General features: G+C 37.5%; 1 protein-coding gene across 3 annotated transcripts in view; it reads left to right on the top strand.

The window, feature by feature from the left end:
* Positions 1-23,892, top strand: part of OTOA (otoancorin) — a 952,220-nt gene that overhangs the window by 511,282 nt on the left and 417,046 nt on the right. For all 3 annotated transcript variants that reach the window (XM_044089617.1, XM_044089616.1, XM_044089618.1), the window contains exon 23: positions 321-508. In XM_044089617.1, coding sequence (XP_043945552.1) covers positions 321-508 — 188 coding nt within the window. The remainder of the gene's footprint in view (positions 1-320; positions 509-23,892) is intronic.

The following is a 23,892-nucleotide window of genomic DNA, read 5'->3' as shown; positions in this document are numbered from 1 at the left end:
TGTGCAAGCATGGTGTTTCTGAAATGTGCTTATTTATGTCGTGATTAGGCATGGCTTTGGTGCATTACCAGTGCTGGTAATAACGACTTGTACAAACGAGCAGGTGTTATAGCATGTTGTGCTACTGTATTCTTAGCTTACTTATTGCATACATACATTACTGTACATAGTATGCGTATGGCTTTAGTTTATATTGCTGAAACTAGTTTTCTTTGATGAGGCCATTATCCAAGTCAACAGGCAATAAAATAAAATAAAGGGCATTATGCCAAATTCTAATCGCCACTGAATGAATTACAATGATTCATTTTCTTCCGCAGACTGTAATGGAATCAGAGCTCCATCTTCTGATGAGATAAGAAAGCTGTCTGAGGCAAACTGTTTTTGGACTGTTCAAGAATTGAGCTGCATTTCAGCAGAAACATTTGTAAGAAATGTGGACTATCTTGGAAGTGTAGCATGTTTCAGCATATCCCAGCTTACTGCTCTGAAGGAAAAAGCAAAACAGGTATGCTCAAACAATGGCCAAAGAATCTAATTTAATTGCAATCTAATTAATCTAATTAATCTAATCTAATTGCAATCTAATAACTCTCATTATAACAAGTGTTCAATGTATTTCAATGGAAATAAAGTAATGAAATAGCACAGTATACAGATTCATGGCTGAAGGTACTTGTCTCCTGGGTTCCAAGCTTAACTTCCCAGTTAAAGGAAAGCAAATTATTTAATTGTAATTTTTATGAAAAGAGCAATGACTTCAGACATCTGGCTACAGGTGAGTACCTAAAATGAACTCTAGTCTGCATCCTGTAAGTCTAGACATAACTGTCAGTTCCTGGTTGTGTCAGTATTACCCTTTCAAAATGTGATCCATATAATTATTGCATTGCTCTCAAGTGCTCCTGACTTCACAAAATGTCCCTGATTTTGCTACAGATTTTTTAGACATCTGTCATAGAATGTGTGATACTCAAGCAAATCATTGAAGATTACAGTAAGTAAATAATAACAGTTATTATAGCACTAGATTTCTTACTCTTTAGAAAATGCACCTTAATGAAAATCTTGTTTTTGTATTACCTCTTGAAGTAAAAAAAGAGCAGTATTTACAAAGTGTCCCTGATTTTTGGTCTTTGTTCTTCATTATTTTTGCCCTTGTCATGACTTATGAGCTAAGATGCTGAAAACTATGACTTACTGCTAAGCAGATAAAGCCTGTGAGGCAGAAGTGAGTGTTCTGAGGTTATACCTTATTTTGTCAGCTCACTGGCGCAGAAGCAAGGAGTCCATGCCAGTGATGTGGGTTTTAGGCTCTACTGGGGCTGCTTTATAAGGTCAGCAAGGAAAATGTCCTGGCAATCTACTTCCCATTTTACTGATATTACCCTACTGGTGGACAAAGATTGAACTCTCAAGCTTCAGTTGCCTGAGGCTCAAAGTGCCAATGATCGGAGTTCCTCCATAGGAAACTACTATTGATGAGTTCTGCCAGCTGTGATGTCCTTTCCAGGGGAATTTCCTCTTCTTAGAGTTGGTGCAATCATGGAGTTGGTATACATAAGTTCAGTGGGGGGGGGGGGCTAAAAAAGTGATTTCCGGACATTTTTTTTTTGGCAAATGCAGATAGAGGATTCTGATCCTCTGTGCATTCAGTTTCGTCCACTCATAGTGGAACCTTTCACAAAATATAACATAGAAAATATGTTTTAAGCAATGCCTGTGTCAGATATTTAGAGTAATGGTTAGTGTTTTCATATGTTTTAATATGCTTTTGTTTAGTGGCATATGTGTGTATGTATGTTTGTGCAGTGTAAGGCATGCAGTGTGTGTGGGGCAGATTATTTTGTGAATGTCTGCGTGTATGTAATCCTGAGTGTGTTGGCATGCACAGTGAGATACCTTTCATTTCAGAACTCTTATGCACAGCTGGAGCTTCTCTTCTCTACTTCAGAATTATTTATTTATTTTACGTTTGTTTACCGGGATAATCCGACTGGATACATGTCCATTTTCAGCAGAGGCATGGGGAGAAAAGCTCAAAATAGACAAACTTACATAGATTACGCAAGAAGTTAGATAACATTAGAAAATATAAAACAAAGTGATTATGTACAATGGTTTAGTAGTGTTCCCTAGTAGGGACTCACAATTCTCATGGACAGACACAATTAAAAGCAAGAGATGTCAGATTGGATATAGAGCTTGGTGGTATAGTTGCATGTTATGATATTTGCAGATTATGCTTTCAGTTTATAACTTAATCAGGGTTGGTACATGGGCAAAGCCAGTTCACTTTAACATACTGTTTAAGGTTTTTTTTGAAGAGACTTTTGGAGGAGTGTAGAGTTATATAGTTTGGCAAGGAATTCCAGGTTTTGCCAACAAAGTTGGCAAACAGGGATTCACCAGCAGAGTTATTAGCTTTGTGGGTTTGGACCGGTAGTTTGTTGGCTGACCGTAGGGATCTCAGGTTGCTATATGGCTTAATAATATTTATAAGTGAGGGGGGTATCCTCGTGGTGGTAAAGAATTTTGTGCACTATTAAGAGCTGATTGAATTGAATTAAGTTGGGCATTTCTAGCCACTCTAGTTGTTTCAGGTTCTGGCAGTGGTGGGTTCTATAGGTGGAGCCAGTGGCGAATCTGGCAATATGGTTGTAGCTATGGGACAGCTTACCTAGTTCAGATTTATTGAGGTTTGAGAGTACAGGCGAGGCATATAAAAGAGTAGAGAGTAGGTGTGACCGGGAAATTGCAGTTCTAGCCAGTGGGGGTAAAAATGTCTTGTTTCTATACAGTGATCCAAGCTTCTTATTGATGGTCTGTATGGTTTTGTGACCTGTAGGTCAAATTTGAGATTATTGTCTATGATAACCCCTAGAAGTTTGGTGTGTTGATCTGGGGAGATAGTGGTACCATTGTTAGATGTGACAGATAATGAAGGTGTGGCAGATGAAGAGTAGAAGTTTAGTTTTACTGGGGTTCAACAGTAGGCATTGATTGGCGAGCCAGTTCTCAATAGTGTTAAATGTATTTTGGGTTAGGATTTGCAGTTCAGATGGGGTGGTGGCTGAGCAGATCAAAGTGGAATCATCTGCATATTGAATACAGGTAGCTTTAGGGATAGCAGTGTGAAGGTTGTTGATAAAAATAGAGAAGATTAGTGGGCCTAGTATATAGCCTTGAGGGACACCAAGTGTGAGAGGTAGCTGGCTGGAGAGTTTGCCCTGCCATAGTACTGCCTGCTGTCTACCAGTCAGGTAGGACTGGAACCACTGGATTGCATGCTTATTGAGGGAAATAGATTTTAGATAAAGAATGAGAAGTTCATGGTTGACCATGTCAAAGGCTTTTGATAGGTCAAGAAAGAGGGCGGAGGATAGCCTATTGTCATTCCTGTTTTGATTTATGATATTAGTAAAGGAATGGAGGGCTGAGGTGGTGCTGTGGTATAGCCTGTTGGATATGTCTGCAGAGCTACCAACTTTATGGAGTGGGATGACGTGGGATATTTTCCAGAGGGAGGGGATACCACTTTCAGATAAGGTTCTCTTGTTAAAGATAGATATGGGTTATGCAATGGCATCTGCAGCTATTTGTAGGTACTGTGCAGGGAGGAGGTCAGTAGCGAGGGTGGTAGGTTTTAGTTTATTTATAAGTGTTTTGATAAAACTAGTGAATATCAGTTGGAAGCTAAATTGGGGGTGATTAGTGGGTAGATTAGATGTGTGGTTTAAATTTGTGGGGGTTAGTTGATTTGCTAGGGATTGGATTGTTTCAGTGAAAAAGTTATTATAAGCACCAGCTATGGTCTCTGGTGAGTTATGGGTGTGGTTAGCCGGGGTTGGGGTGGTTGAATGACCTGGATGAAGTAGTTGATTTAAGCCTGGCCAGAACTTTTGAGGGTTGTTTTGGTGTTTTTGTAGGAGATTTTGGTAGAAGATTTTTTTGTATAATTCCTGAGTTGACGATATTTTAGATGGTCAAGTGGGGCTTTAGTTGTTCTCCAGCTGGCCCAGACTATGTTTCTAGTTTTGATTTCAGATTTGGTGTCTTTTGTGAGCCGTGGTTCTGTGTTTGATCTAGATTTTATTGTACGTGCTGGAGCATGGGGATCAAGGATACTTAGGAATTTAATGTTAAAGTGAGCTATAGCCCCTTCTAATGGTAGATTTTTTGTTTTGACCAATCAGCTGCTTTTAGTTCATTTAGGAATATAGCAGTGTCAAAGTTTTTCCTGTTTTTAAGTGTTTTATATTTGGTCTGGTGAGGGCTTCCTGCCTTATGTTTTATGATATAGGTTAGTAAATGGTTGCTAAGGTCATCAGGGAAAGTGCCAGCTGTGTACAGTTGGGGTTGGTTATTAACTAGGATCCAGTCTAGGATACTTTCCCTGTTGGTTGGTTTCTTTATCCTAGTGGGAGAGGTTATGGTCTGTTTAAACCCAGATAAATGTATAGGGGTGAGGGGTTTTGGAGGAGCAAGGGTGCCAGTTGGTATTGAAGTCACCAAGAACTATGGTTTCTTGGAGATAGGTAGTGGATAACCAGTATAGGATATCCCCTAGGGTATTTAAGTTGTTGCCTGGTGGAATGTAAGCACGGACAATGTTCAAGCATTTGTTCTGGTTAATCTGTAGTTTGGTTATGAGGAGTTCTGCATTATTGAATTGGGGTGGTTGAATGGTGTCTCTATTAACAGTTAGAGTATTTTTGTAAAGGACTGCTATCCCACCGCCTTTCCTTGTAGTATGGTCTAACCAGTGAATATTATATCCTGGAGGTAGTATGTCATTATCAGTAGTATTAGGCTTTAGCCAGGTTTCCGTAAGACACATAATGTCTGGGGAGCGGGTTGCTAGGAGGGCGTGTAGGTTCTGGCGGCTGGTGACTTGAAATCAAAGGGGGGCTGCAGGAGACAGCGGAATGGGTGGGGCCAATGGGAAGGGGTGTGCCCAACTAGAAAGGGGTGGAGCTATGCTCAAAACCACAAAAGCTGGGACTTTAATTAAATACGCTGCCCTGGGTGCCAAACAGTCATTATGAGAGTCCAATCAAGACAAAATGAAGTGAAGAAGAAAAAAAATATTTCAATGCATTGGCTAAATGAGAGCTTACTTAATATCTAGATGGAAACAAAAAGGTTGTAAGGCATGAAAAAATAAATTACTTTTTAAATACATTACTGGAATGCCAGTCAAAATCAGGTATAAAAAAAAACAAGCAGCTCTCAACTCAAACCACTTCTCCTTGCACTGCAGTTTTAACTATAATTGATATTTAGCTTTATAAAAGTACCAACCAACATACTGAAAGAAGCAATACCCCCACTTGTAAAAATGTTTCTTATCCAAAAAGGACCTGCTGCCTGACAACAACTATCTTCTTGTTTCATGGAGAAAACATGATCAAAGTAAAAAATGAACAGCAAACAAGAAACAAGCTCAAGATAAATTGCTTAAAGAATTACTGCACAAATTATAGACTGGCATTCTATTTAGTTTACAGGTAAAGCCTGCAAAGATGACTGAAGTTCCCAACAAATGTAATGAGCTTCTGAAAATACCGTAATCCTGTCATTTATTACAAATAATGTCATATGCATTTCAGTACTTAAGACTTACACACTATCTAGTTATGTAAATAGTCTCTGCATGGAAACAACAAAAAGGCTTTCAATGTTGGTAATTCTTTAACATCATGCTTATTAAAGCATACCTGATGGTTATTAAAGCATTGTTATTTAAGCACAGAGCAACAGGCACTGCAATGACATGCATTTTCTGAATAAGAAGCATAAATCAACAGTATAAAAATATGACAGAAAACCAGAATAGTCTTCAAAATCAAGGACAGATGAAAAGCCACTGTAGTACTTGTGTTTACCTTGGATAGGGGGATACTTTGCACATTTGCACTGCATAATTTTATTTTTTTATTTTATTTTACATTTGTTGACCGGGAATGTCTGACTAGGTTCCACAGATCCTGTTTTCAGCAGAGGCCCGGGGAGAAATGCTCCAGATGCATGTCTTTGGAATGTGGGAGGAAACCGGAGTACCCGGAGAAAACCCACGTGAGCACAGGGAGAACATGCAAACTCCACACAGAAGGCACCCCAGCCGAGAATCGAACCAGAGAACCTCTTGCTGTGAGGCGACAATGTTAACTGCTGCACCACTGCGCCGCCCATAACTGCTCCCTGCCTTGCTTGGACACATCCAGAGTCACTAAGTGGGGGAGTGAGTTGCAACAAGTATGTCACAATTAATTGTCTCTGGCTGACGGTGATGGCCTTGAACAAGAAATCTGGACAAAGCCATACAGAGAAGTGGGAAAAATGCCCAAAAATAAGGGCAATTTTTAAATATTGTTCTAATAAACTTAGAAAGATAATAGAATAGTAGGTCTTATGTTAGTATGAATTTTCTGAAGGGTATGAAACCTGAAACTCAAATGTCTATCATTTTCTAACTTCAATCTTTAATGATTAGCCACTAATTTGCCAAAAAAATCCCACAATTTTATGAAAAACGGACCAAAAATGTGATGCAAAAATATAAAATACCCACACAATACAGCTGAGAACCTGTCAAAGAAGGGACACTTGTAATATTAGTACTGTTAACTTGAACAGCCGACAAAATAAGAGAATCTACATGCATTTCCGAAAATAAAAGTAATCTGAAACCGATCATTACAATTATTTATTAATTGTAAACCCTCCACATTTTCTTCCAAATTTGCCATTTTGTGGAGGGATTGTTAGGGGAGAGCAACATTTTGAGCCAAAATCAGGGACAGTTGAGAGGTTTGGATATACCTAATTCTATAACGTGATTTATTTGAGCGCACCTCTCATCCTCTTAGCGCAGGAAATTTGGACAAGGCCAAATATATTGGGGGAACATATGAACAGTACTAAAAGTTGCTCTTGTATAAACATAGTCAGTTGACAGAACAACAGGTCTTGCTTTAGCATGCATTTTTTCTGAAAAGTATGAAGTCTGAAACTCAATGTCTGTCATTATTTAATGACTTAATTCCTAAATGATTTGCCAGAAAACCACAAATTTTATGAGTAACAAACCAAAAATAAGAAGCAAAAATCTATTAATTCTGCAAAAATCCGGACAGTTAAGAGGTATAGTTCAGCTGGGGCTGTCTGGGTTTGCCGCCCTTCCACTCCTTACAAATTCATGGTCAAATGGGGCCTCCCCCCTGCAGCTACTCCAATGTACCATGATTTGGCTATTTCACCACATTTACCATAAACACTGTAATGTGCATACTGCTTTACTTCTACAATGATTTGGATTTCATTTAAAAGTTTTATTTTACATTTTACAGCACAACAATAACAGAAATCTGCTAAACAAAGCAATGCAGTCTCACAATGAAAATAGACTTAGCATTAAAACTTCTCTGCTCTTGAAACTCACATTCATTGAAACAGCATTGAAACAGCATTGAAACCCACATAAAAAGAAAATGCATTTTGCCAGTGGCAGATAAAGATTCATTTTGGGCTGTTTTCAAATCATAGGCCCCTTGAACATGAAACGTACACAATATACTTCATACCCTGACACAAATTCATGCTAATGCTAAACCTGTTGTTCTATCAAATTTCTCGGTTTGTAGGGACAATTGTCCCTTATGGCTTTGTCCAGATTTCTTACCCTGATGGGTTGGAAGGTGTAATGAGCGATCTTGCTCTATTTAAATTGCCATACAGCAATTCTGGTGTGCAGGAGATGTGTGCATTGTGAGAGCCCTGCTCTCAGACATACCCCCTGCATTCTTACACAGAACCATGTCTGTATTAAAACACGGCAGAACGCCTTCATGAATATGCAATGTGCACTGTCATGCTGCACAGGAACAGTCCCTTCCATGCAGGAATAAGCTATTCCTGCATGGAAGTTTACTGAATCCAGGGGGTACAACCTTAAGGCTTTATAGTCTGAACACAATCATAACACAACTGTGAATGACTCCATAAACTCCATAATGCTTTGTGGCACAAACACTATCAGTTTTATTAAATGTATTATGTCTATAAAAATAAAGAATGAATTCCCTTGTCAGGAACTAGGAGACGAGTCACGGTATGACAATCCCGTGTCATGCACCCACTGTTTTCAAGAAATGTATTCAGGACGGGTGGTAACCTTGGTGTTGGTGTTAGTTGGAGAAGAGATGTAGTAAACATCTCCCAACAAAACTAGGTTTCAATTTATCCTTTAATAAACATTGAAATTAACCTTTTGCTTTTTTAACACTATAGCTGGATAAAGGTAAATGAAGTAGAACAGCAACGTGTGATTCATAGATTAGTACTAAGCTAACTGCCCTTGCGAGCCATTTTAAGCCTAGCCAATTATCCCTTGTGAGACTCAAACCCTGCACCTTGTGCTTGCAAGGCAAACACCTTAACCATTAGGCCACCCTCCCGATGAACATGCTTTATGGCTGCTTCAACAAAGGTGCTTTATCCCAGAGCAAATGTGCTTAAAACCTCAAAAGACTGCAGCTCTGTGCACAACAGAATGGCTACACCATGCTTTTTCTCTGATGCATGCAATGAAGATGCTGCATTACATATCTGAAGTCAGAATGTTTGGAGTGATCTTCCAATATCAAATGAGTCTCCTGCATGACCAGTGAATACAGTGTCTCGCTCTTGTCCAATTCAAATAAACTGTCTTGCTCTTTTTATAGGGGGAAATTAATTCCATTAATTTTATCTGGTAGAAGTTTCATTCAGGATCCCAGGACAACTTATAATTAGATTATCACATATAAAAGGGCCCACTATTTTCAGATCAACAAAAACAATTTCTGAAAATTGCTGCAACCCCACCTTTCACTGTCTAAAGCTGGAGTTTGCAAAGACCAGCTTACAATAAATTTGAAGACAAAATATATACTCCTGATATACACCTCATAATATCAACTGAAGAAACTGTCACACAGAACCATTAACAGTGAGAAGTCTTACCAACTAGATAAAATTAAAACTAACATGGCTTCCAAGACCCTCTGGCATATCTTGCTATAATCATTTATCCACCTGCAACTATGTGACAAACTAGGTTCCATTAACATTTTAAAAACCTAATAGCAAACAATGTTTAGTATTGGCATTACATTGAAACACCTGAAATAAACAGTTTGCCATAGACAAAATAAGTAACTGTCATTGTCAGAATACTGCATACTCTAGCTTCCCAAATACTTCACTACTTATAATTGTAGATAAGACACCAGTATGAGGACCGCCACGATTATGCAGCAAAAAAAATCTTCTTTATTGAATACAAAGAGAGATGAGCGCTTTCACGTACGGACTGTACGCTTCTTTAGATCTTGAGATCTGAAGAAGCGTACAGTCTGTACGTGAAAGCGCTCATCTCTCTTTGTATTCAATAAAGAAGATTTTTTTTTGCTGCATAATCGTGGTGGTCCTCATACTGGTGTCTTATCTACAAAATTCTACTGATTTAGTGGAGAGGACCTTTGGAGGTTAGCTGGGATTGTGTTTTATTTTACTTATAATTGTATGACACATTTGTAAATAAGTGTATTATAGTTCGGATGTATGTTTAATATAACACTATTTATTTTCTTCATATGTTGCCTGTGAGTGTTACTTGATTTTAAAAACTAATCTATAAAGATTTTGAAAAAAAAAGAATACTGCATACTACTGGTATACAACTATTATGACAGAGTGCTATGTTTATCGACATTAATATATTGCAGAGTCAGTAAATAAACAAAATGCAGTACACAGCAAACACAGAGGTTAAATAAATTAAATCTGACAATAAAAATGAAAACTTAGGATGAATAACCATCTGTGCCTACAAACTGTACTGATCCCAACCCTAAACATTGGCAAAACAAACTGGACAGCATTTGTAATTAGCTGCTTCAGTTATAACCAGTAATCTTCCAGACACCCCACAAAAGTATAAGCATTACATAAATGCCCCAAGCTACTATCTGTCTCTAGTGCAGGCAGCACATGAAAAACTTTAGCCATCAGTGAGTAGAGGTCCTGTTCAGTCTGAGTCACTAGGGGTGTACTCTTCCCTTTTACTATTGCTACACAGAGCACTGTTATTAAACTAACATCTAAAGCTTCAGTATTGTTCAGTCACTGAACAAACCACTAAATAAATAAATGTTCACATTTATGTTAAATGCTGTATTCTATCATACTGTGCTACACATACATACCACCAAGAAGAAAAGAAACTCTGTACTTCTTCTTTTTCAGCCAACAAACGAAATAGGCTGCCAACGCCAAGCAATAAAATCCATCACAACTTAGTAGAGTCAAGTCCACAAGCCACAACCGAAACTGGCTGCAACTGTTTGATTCTCGCTCTTTTCCCAGGACATAAAGCCCGGGAAGAGAGCGACAACCAATCAGCAGCATTTGCCCAGCAAGCACGTCATGACGTGCCTACGGACGTCGCAGTCCGAGCCCCTTCCATGTCTATGCGGTTTGTGTCTCAACCGCATAGACTTCTGGGGAGTTCTGGGCATCACAATGATGCCTTCTTTGCTCCTCCAGGCTGCAATGAAAACATTGCAGCAAGAATTAAAAAAAAAAAAAAAACGCTGTTGCGATAGAAGCACGCAATGCGCATGCGCGTAATTTCGAGTCGCGGACTCGAAATTTAAAGTATAAAAAGTCAGATTTCATTTTTTTTTTTTTTACATAAAAAAAAATAAACTAAGTACTCAGCTGTCTAGCTGAGGGGGCTGCAGTCCGGCAGCCTGATGCCACGAGCCGCCCCTGGTAGGTTGGGAATCTTATTGTTAATGCTTCTAATATTTTGTTGAAATGCTAGGAAGGAACTAGTGGGAGTAGAAAGGGGTAGCTTGACTGTGGGGGTTGTGGTAGGGGAGTGGAGGTTATTGGGTGTGGGTGGGCCAGGGTTGGGATGGATGTCTCCATGTGTTATAAGGTTATAGTGACAGGATACTCTAAGCTTTAGGAGTTTGTTTATAAGTTTTATATAGTCTTTGTCTTTAGGATTATGTTTTGTGGCTTTACAAGGATGATATTTTCTTGAGGGTGGTAGATTCGGTGTGCTGGAGATGGTAAAGCTTTTGGTGTTATGTGTGAAGTTGTGAGTGTCTGTTTGGCCATTTGGGTAGTGAATACCATGGTCAAGTTTTTGTTCGTAGGCAGTAAGATGGTAAAATAGAAATAGTATAGGCAGTAGGGTAATTAATATTTTTTTACTTGTTTGCATTTTGTTGGGGGGGGCAGGACAATTTTGATGGTTGAGTGTGCTAACAGGGTGTGGAAGAATGGAAGAGAAGGAAATGGGTTAAGGGGGAGGGCTGTTCAGTGATGTATGAGGCACTGATTGGATCTTAGCATGAGGGGATTGGCTAAGTGTAGTTTAAATGTAGCATTAGTGGGGGCAGGTGGGATCTGGGGGCTGGGAGGGGAGCGGAGCAAGCCCTAGCACAGTGAGGGTGAGCAGAGCAGGGCTAACACTGACTCCAAGTATTTCCTTAGGCTTTTGGTATGTATGATTGCATATTTGGCTGTATTTTTAATTTGTTTTTTGCACCAATTTATAGACTATGTTTGAGTTGTATTTTGTACACTTGCAGGTTAATTTTATAGCTGCAGGGTATAATGTTCAGGGCTATGTGAGGGAGAACAGAGTGAAATTGCTGTGTTCAGGATATTATTTTAGATGTAAAAAAGATGATACTGGGGCAAACTAGCTACTTTTAACAATATGGAGGGAGCCAAATTACTGTGGGGGACAGCCTAAAAGGTGCCTTTAGACCCAGGTCAGCAGTATACAGTACTTGCTTTAAATTCTAATCTATGATCTGTTTTTAAACACAGATAGCAACTTTAACAGTACAATTTGGTGGAACTTTTTAACATTAAGAGCCTTATTTAAAGGCTGGGAAATTTGGTGCTGTTGACCCAGTACAGCTGAATTAAACAGTTTAAGCAGAAAGACTTTAGAAAAAGTAGTAACCTTAGTTAAGTTTGTTATTGAGGGTAGACCAGTGTGGCTGTCCATTTTATTTTTATTTTTTTTTTAATTCCCATAATTAAGTTAGCTGTCTCAGCTTTTTCATAATTTTGCCTTTTTCTTTACAGGAAACATTGTGTTGACTCTAGGTAATCCTCTATAGACCTAGATGAAATGAAATCTGTTTCCTCAAGTGGCAATAGCCCTGATATAGCCCTAGTAAGAGCTGGTATATATTAACTGCCATTTAGACCATATGTCTGCTTGTTTCAGACTGCCTCTTTCAGACCCTCTGACACTCCTTCTTCTGCAGTCAGCAGTACATTTATCTGACTCAGTAGTTGTCTCAGCAATCACCTATACAGCCCATTCACATTTAAGTGACTGGGGCCAGGTTGATGATTGATATAGAAACTAAGAAGCTTGTGGGGCAAAGCCCCGCCTGGGCAGTTTCAGGCTGCAGTCTTTTGTCAGTATTGCCATTGCAAAGGGTGCTGTCATTGTTGTTGTTGTGTTTTTCGGCTTTTCCCGATTAGGGGTCGCCACAGCGGAGCTCCGGTCCGCTAATGATTGGTAGTTGATTTTTACGTGCCAAGTTACCAGCCCTGACGCACAACCTTCAATGAAGGTACGCCCATTCACGCATGTCTCCACGCAGAAGACGCTCTAGCTGAGAATCGAACCGGACAGTGTCTTACTGTGAGGCGACAATGCTACTAATACAAATTCTCTACATAACAATTAGCATTTTAGGGCTATACAGATCAATATTATTTGAAGACATTGCCCCATATTCAAATCTTATATTGCACGCCTAAAAGCAAAGGGATTGTGTTGAGATCTAAGGATATCATTGTCCCTCTTAACTCAGCCCTCATTAGGCCAATCATTGAATATAATTCCCCCTTTGGCATATATCTGTCCAGACACATGCAAGAACTGGAATGCCCACAGAGATAACTAAAAGGCTACAAGGCCTAAACAACATGTCCTACATGGACCAACTCAAAGGTCTGTCACTATACTCAGTATGCTACAGACTGCTAAAGGGTAACTTGTGTCTAGCATACAAGGCATCCCCCAACCCATTACTGATGGATTTATTGCACATTAGCAAGCCAAATGTCATCATAAATACTAAGTGTAGGGATCTAAACCTCTTCTGCAACATCAACAGAATGTTTTGGAGGATAGCACTGCTCTGGAACAGACTTCTCATCCCCATAAAACAAAATTAAACCCTCCCCATGTTCAACAGCAACTTATGTCTATGGATGGGAAACAGAAAATTATCCCCAGAACTGACCCTTTACTACTAATGCTTTATCCAGTGCATGGATCCCCTCAAATTGTCTATGGTATGATCCTAGTTATTCTCATTAGGGGTAATATATAATTATCAACCATGGGATGGGTAAGGCCAACCTAGAACTAAATGGAATAGATTATTTTGAGAACAAAAAGAGAAATTGGCCAGGCTTAAAGTGGCCTGCAGAGGCAGCTAGCCTCTTACTTACTTATGAACCTAGCAACCTAAGTAATGCCTTTATTCATTACTGAGCTTTCTATCATACCTCTCAATCTCTTAGAGCAAGAAATCTGAACAAAGCCTAAAATAATGGGGGGACAAAGGCAAAAAATACGGACAATTTTAAAATATTTCTCTTATAGACTTAGAAAGTTATTAGAATAACATGACTTGTGTTAGAATACATTTTATAAAGGCCATAAAGTCTGAAACTCAAATGTCTTTCATTATTTAATGACTTCAGTCCTCACTGATTTGTCAAAAAAACACATATTTTATGAGGAACAGAACAAAAATATGAGGCAAAACTCTGAACATTCTGCATAAATCTGGGCAGGTGAGAGATATGCTTTCTACTGATATAACAGATATGATGTTCATCCGTATCTATAACCTGAAACAAGACTTTGCCTATGCCTACCTTTGTGGCATCTTTGTGGACCAGGAATTTTTTGCAGAAAAAGGGAGATTACATTCTTATTCTGTAACTCCTAGAAGCTTATATAAATTAGTACATAGATACAAAATGATAGCAAGAACTAATCACATCAACAACATATCTATACACGATAGTAATAGGAAAAAATGCTGATGTGGGAGAAATTCTGGACTATTTCAAAAACATTAAGAAAAATGAAAGTACAAATTAATAATAATATATATTTTTGGAGCAAATAAAAAACATGGAAAAATCTGTTTCCATGACAGAAATAAAAGAGCCAGCCAATTAAAAGGCTTAAAGAAATCAAAGCTCCAGGTAGTGGCAGAATCATTCATGAACTATATAAATTATTACCTCAAAATGTTTTCTCTCTTTTCCAGAAAGTATTCACAGAAACTAAAATTATATTTTTATACCTGAATCATAGAAATGCATATATAATAATATACCCATTCTTAAAATAGGACAAAGATCTATCTATATGCTCTTTTTATATACTTATATCATTATTGAATGTTTAGTACAAAAGTTTTGTGTCAGTCTTTACTAATAGACTAAGGAAATACTGCTGATATTAACAGAATACTGGCTTACATTAAGCAGGCAAGCACATGATAACCTCAAAATAATAATTACTTTAATTGATTATGCTAATATCAATACACAATAAGTATCTATAAATAGCCTGCTTCTAGGTAAAGCCTTTGATTGAGCAAATTTAATGACATTTGTTTGCAGTTCTTATGACACCCCAATAAACCTAAAATATTAGAATTATACACATTTCCAAGTAATTTCATAATTTTTATTAACCATCTTTAGCAAAATTAATTTTCATATGTAAAACTTAGATCTTTTATTCCTCTATCAATAAAGATAAGCAAGAGCATGAAACAAGGCTATTCCTTATCTTCTATTTGCTTTGGGTACTGAACTTCTAGACAATTATATGAAACTTAACAATGATATAGTAGGATATAAAATAAATTATTATATATGTGCTTCCAAAAAAATTATTTGCTAATGATATGCTGATAGCAATCAGTAATATTGATTCTTCACTAAGAAGTATAAAAAATTCTTAAACTTGTTTAAAATTATGTCAGGTCTAAAGTTCAATCAGAATAACACCAACACCTTATTAAATAATGAATAGATAAATTATTTGATGAAAAGTAATAGAATAATGAATTTAAATTTGATAGTAAAGAGATGAAATATTTAGGGGTTATTCCTATATACAGTTGTAAAGAAATAGCAGCAATATTAAAGCAATGATAAATAAAATAAGTTGATATTTTTAATGCAAGATAAGTTGATTTTAGTTAAAATAATCATTTTACTCAAAATGCTATACACTTATTTAACTCATTGTATAGAACACATTAAACAAATTAATGACATCGGTTTGAAGTTTTTATAGCACTCCAAAAAACCCAGAATAGTTTCAGGAAATATAAGAGAATGGAAAGATAGTGGGAAAGGTTTCCTAAACTAAAAACATCTGCTATAGCTTCAGTTATTAAAACAATGGCTTTAGGGTTAAATTCTGATTATTCAGCCATTTGGGAAAAGGGATAAAAACATTCGATTAAATAAAGAAAAAAATATCACTACAAAAAAATAAATAAATCTTAAATAATAACATCAAGTAGCTGTTAAAGAATCATTTAATTAAAATATATAGAAAAAACAGAATTCTCCAAGGGTAAAGTATCTGCTATGCCAACAAAAAACGACTATAAAACAAAGGTGCAGGTACTCCACAGCTATCGAAGACCACTAGTCTAAAAGAAGGTGAAAAATCACAATTTGTAGAATAATAAATCCTTTATTCCGAACAGTAAGCGCTTTCACGTCTGCAAAGGACGCTTCATCAGACTTGAATAAAGCTTAACAAACAAACTCCTTAAAATAGTCAAAAGCATGATCACATGAACCAGTGACTACAAGTTCACAAGCAAAAATGCAAAAATATAGAACACTCCAGAAATAACTGCAAAAATGAGAAACATACTAACAAAAAATATACTAACAAAAAATATATATGTTGTATTCATAAAAATGTATATTTTGTATTTATAAAAATATATATTTTGTATTTATAAAAATGTATATTTTGTATTCATAAAAAAAAAATATATATATATATATATATATATATACATATGCCTATAAAAATATTTATATAAAAGATTATACCTGCAAAAATACATATACCTACTAAAGCATTAACCTGCAAAAATATTAATGTTTAAATGCACGGTCCCTAAGGAAAGGTTTAATGGTAACTCTTTCATTGAGGCCGTGTCCAACGTCTGCTTGCAGTCTGATGATCCATTTATTCTCCTCCTTCTCTGTGAAATTGCTAATGTTTCCTAGCCTCATAGATGTGTATATCAGTTCTAATACTAAAAATTCAAAATGATGTCTAGTACCTTCACACAATATATGTCTCGCTAAGGCATTGTTCTCATTTTCTTTATTGATGGCATACAAGTGCTCCCTAATCCTCTCACGAAGTGTCCTGTTGGTCTTCCCTACATAAAACATATTACATATGCGACATACAGCAAGATATACTATATTACGGGTATTGCAGTCTGCATAGTGACTGAATTTATAAACCTTTTTAGTGTCTGGGTGTTCAAATGTGGCCCTACTTGATATAAACGAACAATGATTACAGCTACGGCACGGGAAAGTACCTACCCTAACTGACGTAGGTCGACTATCCCTCTGTTTCTCATAGCACAACATATCTTTCAAACTTCTAGTTTTATTATAAGAGAAACTCGGGTAAGTGCCTATAAGCATCTTAAGTCTGTCATCTAATTGCAAAATCCCCCAGTTCTTCCTGATGACATCTGTAATCTTCTTGTTTTTATCAGTATAAGTAATGACCATCCTTTTCTTACATATAGGCGGTCTAACTTGCTCAGAGTTTTTGGTGAAACGCTTAATGTGTGGTTGTGCTCGCCCATTGCGATCAACATGTTGCAAAGCTAACAAATCACTATCATGATACCCCCTTTTCTTAAAGTCATCATGTAAATTGACTAATATTGTTTCAAAGCTCCTGTTTTCACTTGTCAAACGAGAACACCTCATAGCTTGATTCCTTATAATGTTCTTATGTATATGAGGTGGGTGCATGCTATCACAATGTAAATATGCATTTTTCCTGCACGGCTTCCTATATATCTCAGTTTCTAACCTACCCTCCCTCTTCTTAAGGGTCACATCTAAAAAATGTATGCGATCTCTAGACCATTCCCCAGTTAATTTTAAAAATGTAGTGGTATTGTTAATGTGAGTCAAAAACTCACTGAGAGTCAACAAATCACTGCTCCAGAGGAAAAAAAGATCATCTACAAAGTGTTTATAATGTTTAATATGTCTGTAGTACATAGTATTTGAAAAAATATATGTAGATTCCCAGTACGCTAATACCAAGTTAGCGTACGAATTAGCACATGACGTGCCCATCACTACACCCATAATCTGTAAATAATATTTACTGTCATAAATGAACACGTTATTTTCCAATACCAACTCCATTAAAGTTGTTATCCTCATAATTTTACTGTTGCTAAAGCCCTTGCCTAAAAGGAATAGCCTCAAATAATCTATACCTATGTCATTCGGTATGCTAGTGAAGAGGGATTGAATATCCAAAGTAACCATATAATCTTCATCAGTGAGAGCAACACTGTCTGTGTCAATAGCCAACGACTCTAAAAAGTGTTGAGTGTCTCTTAGAATTGAACCTGTGGAGTCTACCACAGGTCTAAGTTGTTTTTCGATATATATATATAGAGATACTCTCAGTAGGCCAGCCTCTCCCAGAAACAATTGGTCTAAATAAAGGATTAGTCAATGTTTTATGTACCTTCGGTAAACCTCTAATTACAGGCACTAGAGGTTTCTCAACAAGAAAATATTTGTAGAGACTGGCATCTATAAAATTGCACATCATTAACTCATAAAGCTCTGCATGTACATTACCAATGATCTTATTTAATTCTAAACTATTCATAACCCTATATGTTGCTGTATCTGCAAGCATAGAGCACATCGTAGTGTGGTAGTAGTCTATGTCCAACACCACAATTGCTCCACCTTTGTCTGCGGGTCTGATTATAACTTCATTATTATCCTGGAGAGACCTAAGTGCTGTCCTTTCTTGTAAGTTTAAGTTAAAAAACTCAGATTTGAATGTTTCTCTTGAATATAAATTGTAAAAATCATTAATACAGACCCTCTCAAAACTATCCACGAGTGGGTGTAATTCTGGTACAAATGTAGAGGGTTTCATAAACACATTAATAGGTGCTCTATTGTCATTATTATTCTCAAAATGTAAGTCTAAATTCAAACCTCTAGTAAAGAGTTTTAACTCTATAATTAAAGCACTAATGTCCATCCCCTGAGAAGGGACATAGGATAAGCCACGGTTCAAAACAGTCATTTCAACATTAGTTAATTGATATTTTGATAAATTAATTACCAGTTCATAACTTTTGTCTTGAAGGATTTCTTGTTCCCTTCTCCCGAGTCGCTCGACTGCTTGCATTTTTTGGTGTTGTTCTGAGGGCTCCAAATCCTGGGTTTGGTTGCTTGAAAGGTTAAAGGGAACGATAAATTCGAACATTCCCCTACAATATTCTCCGGTGGCTGTAGAACGGTCTTCCATCTAACCACAGGCTCCACTTCTGTAGCAGGCTGTTCCAAAACTCCTGGACTGAAAGTAGATTGCTGTTCCTCTAAGGGTGTATCAGGCAATACCCTTACACCAAGCGGAGGATGTGTAGTATTGTCTACACCAGTTAGTCGCTGTTCTGCATGTTTGATGTTGTAAGCGTTCGCTGAATAGGGGTCGATATTAGAACATTCAAAGTTTTGAAACTTCGATGTTTTAATATAGACCCCCTAAAAACCCACCCATGCTGTGATGTCACAGCTCCCTGGTCCTTCCTCTACCTATGCAGAAAGTAAAGGTTAGAACAAGGAAACAGAACATGGGTCAAGTCTCCTGCTGTGAGCTGTCAATCATAGGCGGTAACAGCTCAAATTACCCTTAGCACTTTGACAGCTAGTGAAGTTAGGTGTGAAGGGGAATGGGAGATGAGTCAAAGTAGAACAATTCAGGCTTCACAAAAGACTGCCTTTTAGCCATTCTAAATAGAACCAGCAGTAAAAAGCACTTTGAAAGTCTGTTCTGTGGTATTGGCACTATTTGTGTTTTAAGTAGTCATTGAATGGCATGAAATGGTACTTAAAATTAACTGACTGAAAGACAGCAGTGTATGCATGTAAAATCAATGCAGTGATAGGAGATTTAGGAAGAAAGAGGCCTGTGTGATGTAATTTTTTATAGACTGACACTGCACTGTGGGATACCTAGAGGCAGACTAGACAATCAGGATCACTTCAGGATGCTAGACCCCATGTGGTCCAACTCAGAAATTACGTATAAAAATATTTAAAAACCTGTAAATAATCCCAGAGTGGTATTAAAATGTAGGAAACACCAAACCATGATGAAATATACATGTTTTTTGAGTCTGTAGGTATGGTTCTCCTTTAAAGAAATTGATATATCATATAATAAAATCAATAGGATTTTGTATGAGGGACTAATTGACAATGAAATTATGCAAGTTGAATTTAGGTTCTTGGAAGTTAAGAAACCCCTCATCCCCTCAATATTCAGCATTCCCAAAGTGCACAATTTTATAGAAGACCCTCCATTAAGACCCATAGTGGCATCAAGGGGATCTAAAACTGAACCTTTAGCAAAATATATTGACAAAAGTTTGAAGTCCTTTTTTCATGACAAAGAACATGTCTTATGTGATTCTTGGCATTGCTTAAAAGGACTTAATAAAGTATGCCCAGGATTTGATTTTGGTAACTGCAAATGTCAAGGACCTATTTTTGATCATACTCTTAAAAAGCAATTAATGAAAACATTTTTTCCTTCAGATGTACTGGTATTTTTCTTCTCTGTTTTTCAATAGCTGTTTTACTTGCTTTACCCTTCAAATCCTGATTCTATTTCTAATGGCCCTCTGCTTTGGTATAGCAGGGAGAAGCATACTGTAAAATAGACTTAGCAGATGAAGCATACCTTTCAACTGTACAGATTTTTGCAGAATGTCCACATTTTTGCCTCACATCTTTGGTCTTTTTCTCATACAATTGTGGTTTTCTGGCAGATCACAAACAAATCATTGAGGGTTGAAGTCAGAAAATGACAGACTTTTAAGTTTCAGACTTCATACCCTTCAGAACATTTATGCTAATATAAAACTTGTTACTCTATCAGCTTTCTAAGTTTATAAGAGCAATATTTAAAAATTGTCCCTGTTTTGGGTCTTTGCCCCCCCCCCGATATTATTTTATTCTTTAACACTGTGCACTCCTGGAATTTGTGGAGACATTTTATGTGTGTGTTTTTTATACAGACACACATGCGCGTGCACACACACACACACACACACACACACACACACACACACACACATATATATATATATATATATATTTATATATCTAGATGTGTGTGTGTGTGTGTGTGTGTGTGTGTGTGTGTTTGTGTGTGTGTGTGCGTTTGTGTATAGATTGATAGATAGATTGATATGGATCATCTTTAAATATGTCCAGATCATTTGCACTCAGAAGATTTAGCCCACAACACCAAAATTACTAAACATCTAACCAGAAAGAAAAAGTAATTTATAATCATTTAAAACACTAACTTTTATTCAGTGATGTCATATTCAGCTTAGATTAAATTCTACTGTCCCACCGGGTTTGAATGACATTATTTCTCTTGCTGCAATTTTGAAACAAAGAGCTATGGAGATCTAGATGGTACATAAAATTAACATTTCACTCTTGTGTTTGTAATGAGTATTTAGAAAAAGTTTACATCCTTTTTGGATTATTTTTTAGTTTAGGTTTTAACAGTTTGAATGAATCAATTATGCAAGATGGAACTTTATTGGTTGCTGAATATGACATCACTGTATAAAACGTGTTTTTTAAATGATTTCAAATGACTCTGAAGAAGCCTATATTGGCAAAAGTGCTTAGTCGTTGGATTTTATGTGACATTAAACTGTGATTTGTTTTTCCTCTGCGGCTGGTGATTTTTTTATTTTTTCATGATTTTAAAGTTTGTGCGCCTGTTGGCAATTTGCAAAAACATAGTTATTTTTGCTAGGAGGCAAGCCCATGCACCATCTCACCCCCTGCTAATAATATATATATCAACTTTGAGATTGTACTACAGTTATGAAAAGGCAAAATACCACTGCTGTACAGTGAGTTTGAACAAACATCTACGCCACATTTCGAAGTCTAATAAATTCGGTGTTATGGACTTGATCATCTGAGTATTGACAACCTGGGCATTTGATATTGTAGGCAAATGAGGACTGGACAAATCCAAACCTGTACCACAGGAACTACAGCTCACAACCTCAACCTCTACCTCTACGAGAACTGCCAGGCAGGTATCAGCAAAGATGTACAAAAGAAAGGGGCTGTGCAGTCCAAGTCAGAAGGCAAAGAAAAAAAGAGAGGAATCTGTAAGTGTTACTAGAGATTTATCATATTTGTAGAAGGGACAATAGAGCCATTGTAATGGCTATGGAGACATTTTCCAAAGAGCATTTACCAGATAGAGACCTGAAAATATGTTTGAGTGAAGAAGAACAGAAAGAAAGACTTTTGTGATTTTAATTGTTTTCAGCACCTGAGCTTGTTAAAGGTACTGTTATTTACTTTCTTTTATAGACCACAGACATTAATTTTTATTTTGGCAAAACCAGGATATAACTTCCATTGTGTGACGAAAACTGTTGACTTTTGTGTTATCTGCATGAACTTTACATTTGCGCACGCACACGCACACACACACACACACACACACACACACACACACACACACACACCCACGCACACAAGATTACAGTAAGTTAATAATGCCAAACATTATAGTTTCAGACTTCTTATTGTGTAGAAACTGTATCTCGATACTAAACCTGTTGCTCTGTTAATATTGTAATTGACTCTAAGTAGCAGTTCAAAAGTCTTCCCTGTTATCAACTAGTGCTCCTCCCAACTTTGACCTGAAGTTCTCTCCACATGGACACACACCCAAACCTTTTAGCTCCCTATCCCTGACTGTACAGGACACTCCTACTGTTGCTCTTTATAGCAGCCCTGCCCCCATTAACTCATGAACAGTTAGGTCATTCAGTAATGCTAGAGACTGCAGTTTCCTACTTCATACTATGAGAAAACAACGCTTGCTACAATAAGTGATGAGTTAGCATAACGGATTAATGCTGCTGCTTTCTGTGACAAGGTTGCAGTGTTTGAAACCTTGTCAACACCCTCACCCTTTTACCTTATAGTTTTCTTTTTTCTTTTAGACTTGAGTTTATTTCTTTGTCTTTCGGCTTTTTCCCAGTAAGGGGTCGCCACAGCGGAACTCCGGTCTGCTAATGATTGGCAGTAGATTTTTACGAACCGCCAAGGTGCCAGCTCGACGCCCAACCTTCAGCGAAGGCATGCCCATTTACGCACGCATGTCTTTCGAACATAGACTTGAGTAATGTTTATATGGTTACTGATGTAAAATTGCATCACAGAGGACTAATATTCTCTGTATAATTGCTGAAGGTATACAATTCACATCTTTTTAGTGTCTTTAAGGCATGCTATATAGAGAATCTCTGGTATCTAGTTTTCCTCTGACCCAGATTTTTTCTATAAAGCTATTTTTCTCTTAATTTTTCAACTGTCTTTAAGGTGCTATCTGAAAAGTTATCCCTGTTTTCTTGTGATCCCCTAAATCATGTCTTTTGTCCTGCAAAGCTAGTTTCATTCATTTTTTAGTACCTTTAACTCACAATATGAAGAGTTATACCTTGTGTCTAGTGTTTCCCACCCACCTATATTGTGGGGGATAAGTTTATTAGTTTAGGGGAGTGTGGAGGTGTGGCAGTGCCTTGACACACACACACACACACACACACACACACACACACACACACACACACAGCCTCCCACCTCACCCACCTGACTGCACACACAGACACACTCACCCATTCACCCATACAGACACACACACACATCTACCCTACCTATTACCTAAGTAACCCCTTAATGCAACTTCTCAGACAGGCACACACTCACACATACAACCCCAAACATATACCCACTCCCAGGATGCAAAAAACTCCCTTACCAGCCTCAGTAAGAAGCTGAGATCCCTCAGTACACACAGTCTACGTGGACCTCGCCAAGGCCTTTGATACCATCCCCACTCTGGAATCATAGATAAACTTACTAAGCTGAGCATTAATCCCTATGTCACTCGATGGGTTGCCAACTGGCTTACTGACAGAACCCACACTGTAAACGTAGTCAACTCAAAATCCAGCTCCAGATAAGTGACAAGCAGAGTACCTCAGGGTTCAGCCCTGGGACCGCTCTTGTTTGGCATCTACTTCTCTAAAGTACAGGCCAGCACTAAGAGACTCCTGCTAACAAAGTTCACAGGTGACTGCAAACTGGGAGCCATTATTGAATCCCCAAATGATGTGGATATTCTACAAAAGGGCCTTACAGAAACAGATGCTTGTTGCCGAAGCCATGGGCTCAAGCTCAATGCCAAAAAATGTATATTTATCCCCTTTGGGAAAAACCATGTACCCATGAATTACCACATAAGTGTCAGTACAGTAAACACCGAAAGTGTAATAAGGGACTTAGGGACACAGGTGGACAGCGGTCTCACCTTCGATAACCACATAGCCACAACAGTCAGGAAATCCTTCTATGTGGCACACCATCACTAAGGGCTTTTCATCCAGA

The sequence above is a fragment of the Protopterus annectens genome, chromosome 12.part0 (assembly GCF_019279795.1).
Source record: "Protopterus annectens isolate FY-2018-M chromosome 12.part0, PAN1.0, whole genome shotgun sequence".
Taxonomy (NCBI): domain Eukaryota; kingdom Metazoa; phylum Chordata; order Ceratodontiformes; family Protopteridae; genus Protopterus; species Protopterus annectens.
Note: the sequence above shows the minus strand (reverse complement) of the source record. Positions and strands in the feature narration are given on the sequence as shown.